The sequence below is a fragment of the Aedes aegypti genome, chromosome 3 (genome assembly GCF_002204515.2).
Source record: "Aedes aegypti strain LVP_AGWG chromosome 3, AaegL5.0 Primary Assembly, whole genome shotgun sequence".
Classification (NCBI taxonomy): domain Eukaryota; kingdom Metazoa; phylum Arthropoda; class Insecta; order Diptera; family Culicidae; genus Aedes; species Aedes aegypti.
Genome location: NC_035109.1, coordinates 62,886,801 through 62,905,436, shown reverse-complemented (window position 1 = coordinate 62,905,436; position 18,636 = coordinate 62,886,801). Strand labels below are relative to the sequence as shown.

At 40.4% G+C, this 18,636-nt stretch overlaps 1 protein-coding gene across 1 annotated transcript in view; it reads left to right on the top strand.

Annotated features, from left to right (window-relative positions):
- The first annotated feature begins 5,428 nt into the window (after positions 1-5,428).
- The window catches only part of LOC5567672, a 29,088-nt gene continuing 15,880 nt past the window's right edge, over positions 5,429-18,636 (top strand). The window contains exons 1-4 of the mRNA XM_021850663.1: positions 5,429-5,737; positions 5,799-6,062; positions 6,334-6,521; positions 6,590-6,914. Coding sequence (XP_021706355.1) covers positions 5,723-5,737; positions 5,799-6,062; positions 6,334-6,521; positions 6,590-6,914 — 792 coding nt within the window. The 5' untranslated portion in view covers positions 5,429-5,722. The remainder of the gene's footprint in view (positions 5,738-5,798; positions 6,063-6,333; positions 6,522-6,589; positions 6,915-18,636) is intronic.

Sequence of the window (18,636 nt, the reverse complement as noted above, 5' to 3'; positions counted from 1 at the left end):
TGCATTCTTCCCAACAATCGCATAGAATTTTTGACAATGAAGCTTCCAGTACATCACGCAAAAATTGACTATTTTCAACCTCTCCCTCTCCCCTATGTTCTTGTATTTGGAGCCTTTAATAGAATTGTATGAATCACAAACCTTTGTAAGACGCCTTGAGATAATTTGATTTTATTTTTAACTTATATTTTCACAACTACCGAAAAGCTAGACATTACCTCACGCCGAGGACCTGGGATCGAATCCCATCCCCGACATAGTCACTTATGACGTAAAAAGTTATAGTGACGACTTCCTTCGGAAGGGAAGTAAAGCCGTTGGTCCCGAGATGAACTAGCCCAGGGCTAAAAATCTCGTTAATAAAGTCAAACCAACCAACCTAGACATTACATATAATTTGCAATTGGATTAAATGGACAAATTGATGTGAAGATTTGCGAAAAAGTTACACGTCTTCTCAGTGAGATCGTTCCTTGGTATAAGAGACACAAAAGCACCAAAGACACCATATTTTTGTACGACTCCTGGCCAAAATTACAGTTAAAGAGATTTATCCAATTGCACAGTGCATTGGTATTATGAGACATGTATTATCTAACCTCTGTTGATTAATTAATTGACACTTTATTATGGGGAAATTTAGGTCGAGGCTGGTTCATCCCCGTATATAAAGGGGGGGGGGGGCTTAGCAGGGGTCATATTAAAGTTCAAACCTCTCTCAATAGGGTGCATATTGGTAATTCTTTGTGTAATTTTGATGACAAAAAACTCAAAAAACGTAATCCATGCAGAAAAATTTATATTCAATATATTTTATACGTTTTGGAAAGGTCTTATTTAATTTAAAAAAAAAAACAATAAAACGCAGATATTTGTTAGTTCCTGGGAGGGAGGCACCGATACTACACTCGAAATATAAAACAACGTTATATTGAACTGCAAGATAACTCCAGCTTGCCAACAACAATCAAGGCAGGATTCGAGAAAATCGGTAGTTTCCTTTTGTTGTGCACCTTCGATCTTTCCTGACAAAAATGAAAAAAGGGTCACAGTTTTCTATGCACTAAATATTCATTTTCATTGGAAAAAGTAGAACGATGCGTTTTTCAATGCTTTATGTTCAATCAGATTAAATGGTGCTCACGTGACATTACTTGCGTTATGTTCATGAATAGATTTTCATTCGATTTTTATCACTTCTGAAGAAATACGAAAATGTGTTTTAATTAGTTACGCGCTTTTTTCATGTTAATCCAATGTTTGATATCTGGGCTCACAGTGACAGTTCGTGACAGCGGAATCTCGGCTCACTATGACGTACAGAAATTTTGTATTGGTTTCTCCCTCCCAGGTTAGTTCTATTCAGAACCAACGGTAAACAGTAAAAAAGCAGTAATATCGATCGTGTTTTGATTATTTTATATAATCATTATTTATTATTTTGTATAATATAAGGCTGATTTGACATGCATTATTCACTAATTTTCTCAGTATTACCAGTTGAAGTACATTTGCGCTATATAACAGCACAATTGAACCGATTTTGACCAATAAGTCTCCTAATCTATCACAAATCAAAAACTCAAAACATCTTCCAAAAGCCATGAAAGGCTAAAACAGCATGTTTGGGACGAAAAACTTTGGATAAGTAAATGTTAAATATTGCTAAGTGAGGGACACGCCAAGTGGGCACTTAATTTCGACACATAATTTCAAGACACATTTGTTTCGTTTAAAAACTTCTTTGGTGTGTATCATATCATGTATTAAGTATGAAGTACACATTTTAACAGAATATTTTTGCGTGTAGGCCTGAGTGAAAGCAAAAATACTAAAACCCTCACTGCTCAGCAAATACCACCACAAGGTATTTTTTGTCAGTATACTCGTACACATATCTAGTTTCTAAAGGTGGCCAGAGGAATTCGGGAATATTCTTGTGGCCGGAGTTATTCCAGTGGGTCACTGGGTCAGGTCGAATAAAAATAAGGGCTATTTTTCGGGACATGCAAAGTTATTTTCATTTATTTCAATGATATATTTTTTTTTTTAATTTGCATAAATTATTGAGATCTGATATTCAACACTATAAACGAAGAGTTTAGGACTGTTTAGAAGGTATCAAATGTGGCCACTCCGACTCAATGCCCTGAAGAACCGGCTAAATATTTGTTGGAAGCTAAACCTCAGTTCTCGAAAATTAGAGATCAAACATAACACCGTTTTGATCCATATTACGAACACTTAAGGCCTTAGGAAAGTATAGTCTATTCAAAACTAAAAGTATGCAAAATAAATCATTCTGTATGATTCGTCACATGATTGATCCATGAAAACACTTAACATCAACAGTTTTAAATAATTAGAAATGTTTGGACTTTTCCTGATTATTATTCCGGACGCTGCCTTACTTTTGCCTCATATTCCACACTTTGATTCTAATTTCGGAAAGCTTATGAAAATCCAAGATAGAAAAATCAAATAATCAATTGAAATCGTCAATACACTGAATCGACGTCTGAGGCAGTTTGGTATTATAGATTTCCATCCGTATCCGAGGAAAGGAAATGGCCATTTTTGGCGTTATGAAATTTGGCGTTATGAATGAACCCTTATCATTGATACCGTATCTACTAAAAACAACAAAACAACAACAAAATCACCAAAAGATCTTCCAAACATCATGCAAAAATAATAGGATAATAGGATAACAAATCACTATATCTTGCTTCATAAAAAACCCTTGTGAAGAAACTGTGTCGTATTCTCCTGTGGTTTTGTAAGCCAATCGTCAATATCTCACGACAGTATCTAAACCGTATCTACAGTGCTTGATTTCTTTTCATCGATCTACACTTCGTATTATTAGACGAAATTCATTCGATTTTCATTCAATTTAACAATGATTAAATTCTTGAAAGATGTTGAGAACTTATTACTGTATCAAGAATACCGTTTTGATTCATATTACGGACACTTAAGCCCTCTTCGAAGTGCTAGCCATCTAAAAGACGTAACAGCTAGAGCAATTATCAATTTCAAATATAGTCACCAGAGTGGATCTAGATAAGAGTGGCGTCAATGTCAAAATTGGAACAGCGGCGAACTGTCATTTCCATACAAATCCGCGTTCCAATCGAGCAGGAGACCTGTCAAAATTGAAACATGACGTCACTCTTGTTTACAGGCACTCTAATAGTCACGTGAACATTTACGCCCAATGCTAAAAATACTTCATTTGGCCAACCGCGAGCTAGGTGGCGGTAGTGAGCAAATGTCAAAATCAAACAAAAGTGATGCGAGCGCCACGAATGGCCCATCGGCCAACCACCAAATATTATAATTGGGCGCTATTCTGCTGTGCTATGAAAAAAAATAGAGTGTTACGTCTGTTTGTCTGTATCTCAGCGTTATTGTGCTATCAGATCAGGACACTTACTTCTCAAATGATAGGTGAAGATTTGAATTCTACAACTTCAATAAATTTAAATAAATTGAAATGTGTGTCCTCTTCATGATTCTTATTCCGGACACCACTTCACTTTTGCTTCTTATTCCGGACGCTTTGATTCGAATTCCGGACAGCTCGTTTGAAGCGAACTTGAAAAAGTTGAATCATTAAATAAACACTACCAGTTGTTAGAAAAACGTCAACACTAGTTGCGCATTGTAAATGTTCATGGATTGCTATGTAAAACTCTCATTAAAACGAGTCTCCAAATTGTGAGCTTTTAAACGGCAAATTTTGAAACATTTCAATTGAAACCTTTCCCATACAAAGTTGAGTGTCCGTAATTTGGAACTGTCCGGAATTTGCATCAAAACGGTAATACTAAAAAACATGCGCCTGGCGGAGAGAAAATCGATCAATGCAGATGCTCCGCTCAATGTACGTTAATATACTAAACGCGATATTCCATTGAAAAAATAAATGAAAGAAATAGTAGAAGTTACGATTCTTCGGAAGGCTAATGGAGAGTGGCTTATAAGTTTAAAAGTTAACAAACACTAAACTTTCCAAAAGAGACGGCAAAATTTTTGAACAGTCTCTTGGCCAATCTGACTCATTTCCTATGTCCTATATCCTATGTACACGGCATAGTTCGTGCATCGGTCGTTGAATGTGTTCTTAGTTCTCAGAGTGTGGGATGTACAAGTTAAGTTGAAGAACCAACCTTCGTTCGTTAACCTGTAATTCTCACGTTGATCTCTTGACCACCATCCGATCACACATTTTTACATATTGTTCTTCGCTATGGAAGCTGTACTCAATACTTATGTGTTGCGAACCCATGGTAGATAATTGGACACCAAACGCTCGCCCATTGATCATTTTAAATCCTATTAAACATTTGCATTTTGGGAGAACCGCACCGTGACCGTTGAGCTAACTTCGAATAAATCATATTAGTGCAATTTCATGCTTCAATACAAACATGAGAATACGCATAGATGATTGTACAAATGCTACTCAGTGATTCAACGGAACGATCGAAATTGCATAGAGATTCAATGAACAAGGCTAAGAAATGTACACAAATCGAGAGCTCAATATTAAAGAAATAAAAAGTCAATACCGGCGCCAGCCAAGCCCTTACGGTTCTTAGGGAAGGGAAAAAAAATACTTAGACACCCATTGTTACTAGGAACCGAATGTACTTCTGCTTCTCCTCATGGAAAGGATATTGGATTAGTGGAAGTCACCTTTGATTAGTGAAACGATCCATGATATATTCATTCCTACCCGGATTTAAAATTGTATTGCACTCCGAACAAGTATGATCCTGATACCATTGCTCGACTCGTAATCGATGGACCAAACACTACTCTACAATTTAATGTTACAACATCGAAAAAAATGACCGCAAGACATTCTTAATATAGTCACAGAAAAGAATATAGAAATGTTCGAAAGACGGGGATTAAAAAATAAAACAAATAACAAAAAAGTGAAAAATAACTATTTTTTGACCAACCTAGTAACAGAAATGTATATAATATACTATGTATTTTCATGAGGACTTCATCTCAAGTAGAATTATCATACAAGTTATAGAATGCACTGTAGACACCAAAAGGATTCGATGTAACACCTAGCTTAACTAAATCACACTTGAAAACACTTTGTATACTTGAAGTGCAGTAATCAGCAACTTAACCAACTTACTTCGTAAATCCCACAGCTATTAATAAACGAATTCACTCAATAAATATATCCCTATCTGGTAAGCGCCACATTAATTCTATATAGAGATTGGAAGAACTCGCGCCACGGTCACGATCGTTCAATATCGCTCGACCATCCCTCACTCACTTTGCGACTCCAATCTGTGGTTTGATTATTCAGCATTGCACGTTGATCACCGCGCGCGCTTTTGGCCTGCCGCATCTAAATCACGCTTTCTTATAATTGATTGCCGCACCGTTCGCAAGAGTTATTTACTTGAAAGCGCCACATTTAACACGTCATTAATTTCTACCGGTTTTCCATTTTGTTTTGGCTACCGTTCTTCAAAGCACGAAGGCGATCAGTTGTGTATCAGTTCTTATCAGGTTCACATTCACCGACATGCTGCTATTTCAAAGATCGATCATTTGCGGACTTGCCTTCGAACCGCGTGGACGCTGTAAAACAATTTCTGTCTGTTATCACCTCGGTACTTTCTTGGCTGGCATTCGAGTGAGGTGATCAAGTATTGGCTAGAATAGAATTGTAGCTGAAATGGACGCATCGGTAGTGAGTATTATTTAGAATGAAGTGATTGTATGAGTTTCACGAAATAACTGCTAAATTTCAGCGATGCGTTGCGTTCCGGTTCACGCTGCTTTTGCTGATTATGCAATTTGTTGGCACCGGGCGTCAAGTCTACGGACTATCGTATCATCAGCCTGTCGCAAGTGCAATTACCACCGGAGAGGTCAACTGTAACGATTTGTTCACCGTGGACCGCGAAAATTCCTATCGAAAGCAATATGAGGGCACTCTGCAGTTGAACAGCGACGTCACGCTGCGTGACGTTGAGATCGATCTTCGATTCGATCGTCAAGTCGACCTGTTAGTGGTGAGTAATATAACACGACGCTTTAGAGCATTTGAATTGAACAGGTTGTTCTGAAGATAGCCACTCGTAAACAAGTTAAAGCGTATTGGTATTTAACTACAAATCAAGCGGAATAGTAGCAACAGAGGCGAGCAAAACAAATGCATATTGATTATATGTGTTATTTTGATTCGAGGAACTCAAACGCATTCCTGCAGGGGATTCCATCGTTGCCTGATGATGAATAAATTTCAATAAATTAATTGTAGGATGTTTTGCTTTATGTTTCCAGAATTATTTTGGTGTCGCTGGCAGTGTTAACAATCGTGACTTCCGCATAACGAAATCTGGTTACAAGCAATTTGCTCACACGCTGTTGAAGATCAAACTCGAAGTGAGCTATTCCACCTCTTCACCGCCACAATTAGAGGAAGTTCGCCTCAATGGAGTTGTTGTATGTCCTGTGAAGTTCGTCAGCAGGTAAGTGACATTTCTTCACCCAACTAAACTCTATTTTTTCAGTATTCTTCATACTATCGTTCCCACAGATCCGACATATCAACGGAACCGACGACCCCCGTGTATCGCTACCCACCGAATAGTTGGAGTCTGAACACGAATCCCGTTCCACTAGTGCGTCCATCGGCAATCGGTAACGTACCGTCTTTTCAACCGATACAGCAACCGGCAGCAGTACCCAGGAATTTCACCGATGAGCGAGAAAATCGTTTCAACTCAACGTGTGCGGCTATGGGCCAAAACATTATCATTACTCCAGGCCGGTGGGATGGAGAGCTGACTGTGAACACTGACGTGGCCGTTGACGATGTGCAGATTGAGATAGTGTTCGATCGCCCAGTGTACGTCCTTGGGGTGAGTGAATAAACCTAGCATTTCTTAAACCTTGTGATAATGAACACGGCTACAAAGCAAAGTCATGTTGAAGGTGACTTGAGTTCGATTCCCGGCCGATACTCCAAAAGTATACACAAGTGACCAAAAAAATCGGCTCCTACGATAAACTTTACTATCAAGTCCAACAAATGTTAATAAAATTCGAAGCTTAAGATAAAGTTTCAAATTGTTTGAGATACAAGACATTTTTAAGTCCCTGCCCTTCGGTTCAGAAGGGTATGGGTGCGTTCTGCCAACTCGTTCGAGGTAGATTTCTTGTGTGAATAACTTACAACATGGGATGGGATGGAGATCATTACTTCGCATTCACGCTTTTCTGCAATGTTTCATACAACAATCGACAATGAGCCTAACTATCTAAACTAACTGTTACAATAACAATAGTCATTCTGAGCTTACTAACATGTCGTCGCGTCAATATTATAATAATGATCTCTTATCTACATCCGTAGAACCATTCTAAATAATTATTATGAGAATATCATCAAGAACTTCTTACATGCCGTCAAGGTTTTCGCTCCTTGGATTTCGTGAGAACTAGATTCGTGTGTTCTTACCTAAAGCCTGATTTGCTACGATTCCTTGCAGAAATTTTCTACAGCGCCTCCCATTTCGTTTCAACTGCGTTATCCATTTCAACCAAATCTTAATTTATAGCACGTACCTAAAATATCCCGACCTGACAGTTAAAGTTAAACAAAACATAGGACTACAAACGACAACAATATTGCAAGTTACCTAGTTGTGAATAGTTCGTCACTCATATTTGACAGCCTAGTTATAATAAAACTTGAATATGGTCTCAAATCTCTTAGCGAGAAGTATTTTTACAAGCTGGGACCATTTTTGTGATCTAATTCGGAAATTTTCATACAACGATACACGCCTAGAGGTATGCAATGCCCTATAAATGTTTGTAATTCATTCAATTTTGTTTGATTTATGCTCCAATATCAAAGTTACACCAAAATAGAAAACCGACTTTCGATTATATGAAAAGCTGCCTGACAGCTTTACTTGTCAAAACTGAACACTCGTTCTGGCTTTTGCCAAGTTTCCCATCTACCAGAACCAATACTCAGAGGTACTAGGCTATGGTGCCCACTTTAACACTGGGTTTTCACTAGTATTGTGACGTGGTAGTTTTTGAAAAATACCCATATTCCCTTGCTTCTGAAAATCAGAATTTATTTCAAAAATGTTAGAGTCATCACTAAAACTGTCTAGGCCAAATATTTTTAAGTAGACTGTCATTTACGCCCACGATTCCATTTTTTTTTCACAATTTTACATATTAATTTGTCCAAATAAACTTTTGTGTCTACGAACTTCAATTTTTTTTTCTAAACACCGTCGGCTTGTTTAAGCCGTAATAGACATGACAACCGTAGTTGCGTGAAATTAATTAATTGTGATTTTTTAAGACAAAATTGCAACATTTAGTTAAAAACATTAAAAATAGTATAGAATGAATAATTTCACTTATAACAGGAGGGTAATTGGAGTTATAACTCTAGTTCATTACTAAACTATCTCCTATGCTTCTAAAACTAGGTAGCGCAATATTGGTTTTATAGTAAGATATATTAGAAAATATTAGTATTACAATAAAACAAGAATGTGTATTAACTACGTTTCACCATTCAAGTGAAATTTTAAGCTTTTTCCAAGTCATCCCTCAGTCTCGTGGAAGATCTACGTATCCTCCGATTGAGCTGAATTTTTTACCGCAACTAGGAAATAACTTGAAATTTTCACTTGAAAAATTCACAGCATTTTAATTACCCACTTTGAAGTAATCGCAACTAATGCTAAACTTTTCATGTTGAACTATTTTTGAAACGAAAGGATTTAGAGCAATATACCCTTTGGCAAAAATGTTTGATTTAACAAGAGGAACACTGCCCCTCTTTGCACAACAGTCCCATGTTGGAAAACGACAAACTGAGAAAAAGACGATTGAAATGTGGAAACAATTTCGCTCCATTTTGAGTCTTTATTTGGCCTAAAATGTATTAAATTGCTACATATCACTGTTTGTTGAGTACACGAACAAGCCTAATAATTTTTTTTGAATTCAAGTAGAAAATTTGCCCTAAAATGCACAAAAATCGTAGCAAGACTTTTATGCGATTATATACAATATAATATACCAATGTAATTGCATACCAGTCCCATCATGTTCATCGGCTCGTTCGACAGCTACTAAAACACTCATTGTTATTAATGCACTGGTTGTTTCATTTGCTATTTATGTTCTTTCGCCGTAAAAATTTAGTTATTATAGTACACTCAACTCTCCGTAACTCGATATTAAGGCGACTATCGAGTTAGGGAAATATCGTGTTAAAGAACACAAAATCAGGGTAACTTTGGACCAAACATCGGTCATGGAATAATTCTCAAAGTAATTCCAACGGCAGAATTTTATTTGATGAGTGCTCTTCAGGATATTTCTCAATTCAATACCCTGATAGCCCCACTTGTTTTTCCTCTTCTAGAAATCCATCTACGATTGATTTGGTCTTAACCGACTCTAGTCATCTTTGTAGCCAACTGATTACTCATGCTGATTTTGATTCTGATCATGTCCCTGTTACATTTCAAATATCCCAAGAAGCGATTCTCAATCCTATCAGCTCCACTTTCAATTATTTACGAGCCGACTGGAATATATATAAAACGTATGTTGACTCCAATCTTGATGTTAACATTTCTTTAGAAACTAAACTTGATATTGACAATGCTCTTGAAACTTTAACAAATTCCATTGTTGAAGCCCGGAGCATTGCAATTCCAAAATGTGAAGTAAAATTTGAATCCGTGATTATAGACGATGATCTTAAACTCTTGATCCGTCTTAAAAACGTGAGGAGAAGGCAATTTCAACGCACTCGCGATCCTGCTATGAAAATTATATGGCAGGATTTGCAGAAAGAAATCAAGAAACGTTTTGCTCAATTAAGAAACAAAAATTTTGAAAATAAAATTTCTCAATTGGACCCTGGCTCTAAGCCCTTTTGGAAATTATCGAAAATCTTGAAAAAACCTCAGAAGCCAATACCGGCATTGAAAGAGCATTGGCGTAAATAGGGAGGGGCCAGGGGGGGCCTGGCCCCCCCGAAACGTGGAATTGCCCCCCCTAAAATTTTTGAAAAGTAAATGATGAGATAATAGTTAAACTGCATGTTGAATACAGTCGAATTTCGTTCGTTGCATTACGATTAATTGCACTTCAATTTAATTGGGCTCCCGTTAAGTGGGCTATAGCCCACCTAAAACGAAGGCAAGCGTCACTTTCTGACATAAACGGCAATTTGTCAATGTTGGTAGCCCTGAATTTCTATAGACCAATCAAGTTGCCTGCGTAGTAGTACAATGTTGACAAAATTTTCTTTGTTTGCTGTGACAACTGTCACAACATTGCTTTTGTTTGCTGTGAGAATCCAAATATAAACAGAATTGCTGCAAAACAACCACTTCCTTGTGTAACCGGACGTCCGAACGTGCTTTCCGGTAAGATTAGCGGATGGCTTGAGCGCCACTCCGGTTGGAGACCATCCACCTGTTTTCAGGGTTGCCCGGCCTAAGACCTCTCAAGGGAAAGGGTTTTGGGGTCCAATAGTGGAAGGAAAGCACGAAGCACGGTTGGCTACGTTGTTGCGACAAGAAGACTCCTCTTTAGATTACCCTAGACTGTTAGTCCGAGAAAAGAAAACCTAGCCGATAGTCCAGACTACGTTTGCACCTATTCTCATCACTGGCTGGCTGTACACGTAAACCTCAAACTGAACCCGAAAGACTAGAGAGTGTTCCTTGGTTGGATTCGGAGCCAACCTCCCCAGTAAAATAAAGTAAATTAACAAGGAACTACTAAACGAACCCGAGTGACATGAAACCTCCCCTACATTACCTCTTCTCGTTCACTAATAACTTCAACACAGGTCGGTTTGTCTGTGGTACTCTAATGAATTTATTCCAAACATAACGCAACTTCATTATTCGAGTTCATTTCTATATTTAGTTCTTAGGCCTACTTTACCGACATTCTCTCTTCCTTTCTTACTCTAGCTATTTACAAATTCATTTCCATTTCATCTTCTACCTCTCTATCTACTATCTCTTCACGTGCTCTTGTGCGGTGTGGGCATTCACATTGGGGGAACGGCTAGCGTCCGACAAAAAAGCTTAGCCGCCGCCACGCGTCTCCAACCATCAATCGGGAGCGGGCAAAAAAAATCTCTACACCATGCGCATGGGACTTTCACTGATTTGCATGCATTTACTTACGGTACCATATCAGCAGGACGAAAGTGGGTGGTCGCCGGACGACGACGCTGGGGTCTTGTTGGTGTGATTGGGGCGCTGCTGATCGGTGGGTGGCTTGATCCGTGTCGACGGTTACGGCATCGGTTGACACTGATCGCTCGTTCAACGGGTGGTATGGTGGGTTGACGCTTACTTACGGCCCATCTCTGCGATGTCCGTCCTCTTCAAAGCGCGCGCGATGCGCACTCCTGCCGACTTCTACGCCTCACTGCTTCATGCGCCGACGGCGCCTCACCGACGATTTGTGGGCTTCAACGGGGTACTGCCGTTGTACTTACGGTCGTCACCGAAACGGGAAACGCTGGTTGCTGGCTCCACTGACTCTTGATGAAAACGATTGTTGCGCTGGCCCTGTCCGGGGCGCGAAATTGACGGACGCGGCCCCCTTCCGGCCACGTGTACCACCGGGCTTCTTCGAAGCTGCAGAGTGGGGTCAGGAATAGTCTCCTAAACACTATTGTGAGGTGGCGGGCTTGGCACGCTTGCCACAAATCTAGTAGAGAAATGCCACCGTATTAAACATACCAATTATAACACCACACAGCACGTGATTACCTTTTGCCAAAATACACTCGCACACTTATACTATCGCACGTTCAATCTAACTACGCTTAATCCACGCTTTCTAATTAGCTATTCTAGGAAGAGAAATCGAACTTGAATAAATAATTTCAGAGAAACTCCATGTCACTGTTCACACCTATTATATCACCTCACGACGCGGAACTAACTTGGACTACTCCTGCCTCTTCCACTGTACAGATCAAAGTGAACATGTAACAATCAGAAACCCTCAGATAAGGTGCGATTATTCTGAAAGTCTTCGCTACCGGAATTGACCTCCCGAGTCTCTAAATTGCCTTTGCCCCGACTAACAGTCTATTGTGGCAAAGAGAAAGATCATTCGGGTTGCAACGAATGTCACCAACCGAGCCTAACCGAAATTCTCTCAATTACGAGCCAAAAGGTCAATAAATCCTGAAAAGGGTTTCCCAGAGGTCGATGGCCACCAACCGACGCTACTTTGTTATCGCCACGCTGGCTGGAAGCATATGCAATATGCTCCCAATTTCCTATGGTACTCATCGGCTTATAGTTGGAGAGTTCGCTTCTGCTCGTTTCCGTGAGCGTGCATTTGTTTTATAGCCAGAAGAGCTTTTATGGGGAAACCAAATTGCGGTGTATGTGACGGGGAAACTTTAATACAAATTCAATATATCAATTCATTTACTTAAGCTAAATTTATATTTACATAATTACAAACAATGTATCGAACTGAAAGTTCGTTACATCACTCCCTCCTAAATTTACGAAAATTTGATTGGCGATGCTATCAAGCTAACAAAAGCCAATCAAATTTTCGTAGGCTTGCTAAATAGTCATGGCGATGACATGCTTCAATTTTCGGGGTCATATAGTTTCATCATTGAACGAATTCAACTCCATCTCTATTTACAGTATGCAGCTCATAACAAACCACATCTGCCACTGACCATCAGCGACCTACGGTCTCCGGTCTCCAGCGAAAAATCATTGCTGCCATGCCATTACAATTTATAACCTTACTAAAGAAGTATGTAAAGAGATCCGATCGCAAAGAACTAAAATTTTACTGACCTATCTTGATCAAAGAAAAGAATAATTGTTGATGATGACCACACTCATAGTTTCCCCCCCTCCATTCATTCAAACATAGATTCACAAACGAAAAACTCAGCTTCAACTCAGAGTAGTCGACTAAAACTCTGAGCAAGCTTAAAATAACATAAACCGAAGTACATCTTCTAAAACCAGGACATTTTGCCGATACATGAAGACGCACTTACGAAAGTCTCCACCTAAGTGGACATAACCGTGAGTCCAGTCAACAATCTCTACCCCTGCCCGAAGCGAGAAAACGAGATTTTAACCTTCCTCACAAAAATAAGCCAATCCGAATCGCAATTCGTTGCCACGGAACAGAAACCGCGATTTACACTCATTGCGACGCAAATCTTAAATAAGCCTCTTACGAGATTTCTTTAAACGCCAATACATTGTCTGACTACCAAAAATCTCGAAGAAATTAAATAAACACAAACCACTACACATCCATACACCCTTCCCAATCATACCAAATGAACTCCGACACTTTGATGTGCAGAATCCAACTACATACGTGACGTTCCCCCCCGCATAACCGGTCTACCAAACATCCAATGTCATCACCCTCAAACGAACTGTCCAAGTGATGGACGTGAAAAAAAAAACAACACGCGAGTGAGAGTGCGGTGAAAAATTTTCACAAACGTGAAAAAAAAAACATTTTGCGCTGGAAAATTGAATTGTACGAGTGGAAATTTGAACACTCCGGGCTATGGACTACTTGAGGAGAGTAAAATTAATCATCGTTCCGAGCTATCGATGTAAGTTGGTTTGTTTTGTTTCTTTTATTCCCAGGTGAAAGTTCGGACCAGCCGCCTTCGGAAAGCAGACGACCGGACCAGTCAGATGCGAATTAAGGAGAAATACCGGAGATATGCGATTTCAGTGGACGGATGACGGGAATAAGGAGAAAGGAACCGGACAAGAAAACTATGGATGAGGAAGCGAAATGGAGGAATGTTGATTAACTACGTTGGATCGGTAAAGGAGAATTGGAGAGGAACTAAAAATAAACAAGGACGGATCGGTAAAGCAGAACTGTGCATGGATACGGGATTGCAACGCGATTTGGATCGATATAGTAGAAGCAAGGAAAAACAACAAGGTGGACTAATCGGGAAAGGAAACTAATCTGAGAAACGGATTTGAATTCATCGGATAATGCTGAGGGAAACCAGGATATGAACAACTTGGCGACTAAATTCAACTAATTCAATATATTAACACGATTCGGCTACGATGAACAACGAGGATATTTACAAAAAGGACGATAAGGAGAAAAAAGCGAATATTTACAACTTGACGACCAATTCAAACAAAAGGACTAATCAATTACGAATTGAACCGTGAGTAATTAATGTTTATCTACTAATCTAGTTTAAGTACTAATTCTAGTGATTAAGGGATAGGGCATTAGGAAACTAACAACTAATATCTACAGGTATTTACAAGCTCAATGATTGAGCGTCTCGTTTGGTCGTATCTTTCTCGGTATTTGAGTCCTCCTCAATTGGTTTTTGCCCTTTGAGGTGTTTTTGCAATCGATTATTGATTTTATAGTCACTTTCCAAAGTTGTTCATAGCTTGAGGTGTTGTTTAGATATTGTTTAGGCTCAGTTTCGGTACCCTCAGCGTAGATTCCATCCGTAGATTTTCCCTAGGCGAGTCCGTCGAAACTGTCCGTATACTTTATGACCATATAGGTGTTTTTTTGGTACTTATAGTTACTCATTAAGAGTTGCATAGCTTGAAAAACCAGTCTCTGACTATGTCCCAGACTGCGGAAGCATTCGCTTCAGCTTATTCGCGAAAAAGACTCCTATCCGTTTCCCAGTCAGGTCTTCTAGCTCATAGGTATTGGCTCCCAAGACTTTTCGAACTATAGCTTGCTCATATTTCGGGGCCAGCTTCTTACAAAATCCCTTCCCTTTATCTGACTGGTCGAACGTCTGCTTTAGGACCTTTTCACCGACAATGTAAGTAGGGCATTGAACATTAGAACGAAGATTATAACTTTTAGCATGCTTAGCGTAGGCGGCTTTTAGGTTCGTTTTAATTTCATCGAACAACTCTTTCCGCTTGTTTTTAATCTGCTGTTCGTCTTCTTCAGGTGGTACGTGATTGTCGCGGATCTTAGAATACTCTCTACCGTCTGAGACCTTTTGTCGACCAAAAACTACGAAGTAGGGCGTGAATTTGGTTGACTCGTGAACCGATGTTCTGATTGCGTCCGCTATTTGTTGAATGTCGTCTGCCCAATGGTTGTGGGACTTCTTTAGGGTCGCGCGTATGGCCGTAACGATTACCCGGTTCACTCTTTCCGTATTATTCACTTGTGGGTGATACGCAGGTGTGAGCCAATGGGACACATGATTGTCTTCGAGCAGTTTCTTGAATTCCCGCGAGACAAACTGAGATCCATTGTCGGTTAATATAATTTCGGGCACCCCAAATAGACGGAAAATCATATTTTCCACGAAGTCTACCAAAGAGTGAGCTTTGGCTTCGCGAAACGGTTGAATCAAGACGAACTTACTGAAGACGTCTGTGGCTACTAGTAAGCAGGTGTTTCTATTCTTACCCGATGGAGGTAACGGTCCTACATAGTCTAGTGTAACGAATTGCCACGGGTATTCCACCGGTTTTTGAGAACCCATAGGTGGCGTTACGTTGACATTTCCGGCTTTACTAACTTGGCATTTGAGACATTCCCGACAAAATTTTCGAATTTCAATATTCATTCGTGGCCAGTAGTAACGATTTTTAATTGCAGCCAGTGTTTTTTCGAAACCAAAATGTGCCTTCTCGTGTTCCTGGCGGATTATATCGCAACGTTCGGTTCTCGGAGGATAGCATTTCCATGCGAATCGTGGGTCACTCATCCGGTTTCCTGTTTTGAAGAATCGAAAAACTCTGCCATCCACTATGCGAAAGTCTTTGAACTTGTTCGGATTGGACTGAATTCGTTCCATCAGTTCCTCTTGTTCAGCGTCTGGCTGGGAGATTACCACCGTGTCCACTTCAATCGACCTCGATAGACAGTCCGCGGTAATATTTGCCTTACCCTTCCGGTATTCCAGATCAAAATCATAGGCTTGGATTCGTAGTGCCCATCTCAACAGCTTTGCATTTCCGGTCTCTGTCCCGACGTTAAAAAGCCACAGGAGGCTTCTCGCGTCTGTGATGACTCGAAACTTCGTTCCCTCCACATAATGTCGGAAATGTTGGATTGCGGACAGTACCCCTAAACATTCCTTTTCAACCGCCGCGTATCTTCGTTGTGTACGGTTGAGTTTTTTGCTAGAGTAGCTAATTACTCGCGTTTCTCCGTCCTGCTCCTGGACAAGGGCCGCTCCAATGGCCCGATCTGAAGCGTCCGATTCGATGATGAACGGTTTTGTGAAATCGGGGTTCCCTAGAATCGGTGCTGAAGTTAGGACAGATTTCAGTTCTCGGAATGCAATTTCCGCTTCTTTAGTCCAGACAAACTTTTTGTTCTCCTTCGTGAGGAGATCTGTGATTGGTGCCGTAATTCTACTATAATTCTTTATAAATCTTTGATAAAAGCCTGCCAATCCCATGAGGCGGCGAATATCTTCTTGAGTTTTTGGTTGGGCGTAATCTAGAATTGGCTGAATTCGAGCCGTGTCAATTGCCACTCCATTTTCGTTGAGAAGATAGCCGAGGTACATTACCTGTTTCCGGCAGAATCTTGACTTTTCCAGCGAGATCGTGAGTCCGGCTTTCTTAAGCCTTTCTGCTACGATACGCAATAGCCGAAGGTGTTCCTTGAACGTATTGGACGCGATGACAATGTCATCCAGATACACAAAGACGAATGGTTCGAGGTCGAACCCCAAGGCTTTGTCCATCAGACGTGACATTGTGAACGGCGCATTCGTAAGGCCGAACGGAAGCACCTTAAAACGGAAAACTCCTTCGGTTGTCCGGAATGCAGTGAAGTTTCGACATTCCTCTTTCAGAGGGATCTGAAAGTAGGCGTCCTTAAGATCAATTACTGAAAAGAACTTTGCCTTACCCAATCGACGGAATATGTCTTGCATATTACGCATTGGGTAGGTGTCCTTGACCGTTAACTTGTTAATTTTTCGTGAGTCCAAGCAGACCCTCACCTTCCCGTTTTTCTTGAGCACAGGTACAAGCGGGTTGGTCCACTCACTATAGCATTCCTCTATTGCATCCAACCGTTTGAACCTCTCAACCTCATCATTGATGGCTTGCTGAACGTAGGGAGAACACTTATACATTGGCGGATTACGCGGTTTAGCTCCCTCTTGGAGCACAATCTCGTGGGTTATTAGATGTGTTCTTCCTAGCTTCCCGTCCGATGTCAGTTCGAAATTCCTTATGACACCCGTCAACTGTTTCCTCTCCTCCTCTGATAACTCATGCTCGGTCTCGATAGCGTCTGGGTCTGGTACAGAACTTATCGGTCCTTCATATACTGGAATATCCAGTGTCTCATCTTCCTCTAATTCGTCAGCACTTAACGGCTCACCGGAAGGTTCTATGGTGAAGCACATTGGCAAACTGTTGGTTTGTCCGACTGTCTCAACTTCTTCAAACCCCTGACCCACATCTATCATAGGTTTAATTCCAAAACATTCCCAAAAGTCTACTCCAAGGATCAAATGCCTTGAAATCTCTGGTACTACGAGAGTAGGTACCACTTTGGTCAACTTTTTGTACGTGAATGGAATATTCACGTACCCCAAGCAACTATATACTGATCCATCAGCTGTTGAAACCTTGATGGCCGTTGGTTGAATTTTAAGATTATAACGTTCTACCACTTCTAGAGAGTTTAGGATGCTAATCCCCGCTCCGGAGTCCAGTAACGCATCGAGTTCGAACTCGAAAACCATGACTTTAATATGAGGGCATTTTGACCTCTTAAATTTAATGTGGTAAATTTGAGAAAAAGGGTCGTAGTTTGGTTGTTGTTTGGGAATTATTACTTTTGCTGGGTTTGACGAATTCCCCCCATCGCCCCCCTTTACTCGTTTCCCTGACTTGAGTTTTGGGCATTCGAGGGTCTGGAGCAACGCTCACAGCTTCGAATCGTTCTGCCCAAGTTTCCACAACCGTAACAGAAAATAACTCTTGGCCGTGTACACTGTCTCCATGTATGACCTTGTCCTTGGCAGTTCCAGCAGCTCGCTGGTGTTGTCGCATTCTGTGTAGGTCTTGCATTCTGCTCCATCGATGGTCTATTTGCTCTTGCGAAGTTGTTATTGGTTCGAGTGTTGATTGCGTTGATTGACTGGTCACTATCGTAGTCGCTTCCTTCTGCCTCTAGCTGGTTTATTGGACGTCGTTGATAACCAGATGTGCCTTCCATATTCTGCGACTGCAATTGTGGGTCGGCTGCATCTATTCGGTAGTTAAGCTTTATCAGTTGCTGTAGGTCCTTAATTTCCACGATCGATATTTTGGACCTATAGTGTTGCCTCATATTGTCCCAAATCACCTCAAACTTCCTTCGATTTGAGAGTGGTTTGGACAATAAACGATTCATCTTTTCGATTTCCGTTACAAACGCGATGAACGGTTCGCCACGTTGTTGTTTCCGCTCTTGTATTTTAGTTCGGATGCCCTGATCCTTATTTGGGTTTCCAAATCTGTAGGAAATGGCTGTCTCAAACTCTTCCCACGTGTTAAGGTCATCGACAAAGGTGAAAAACCA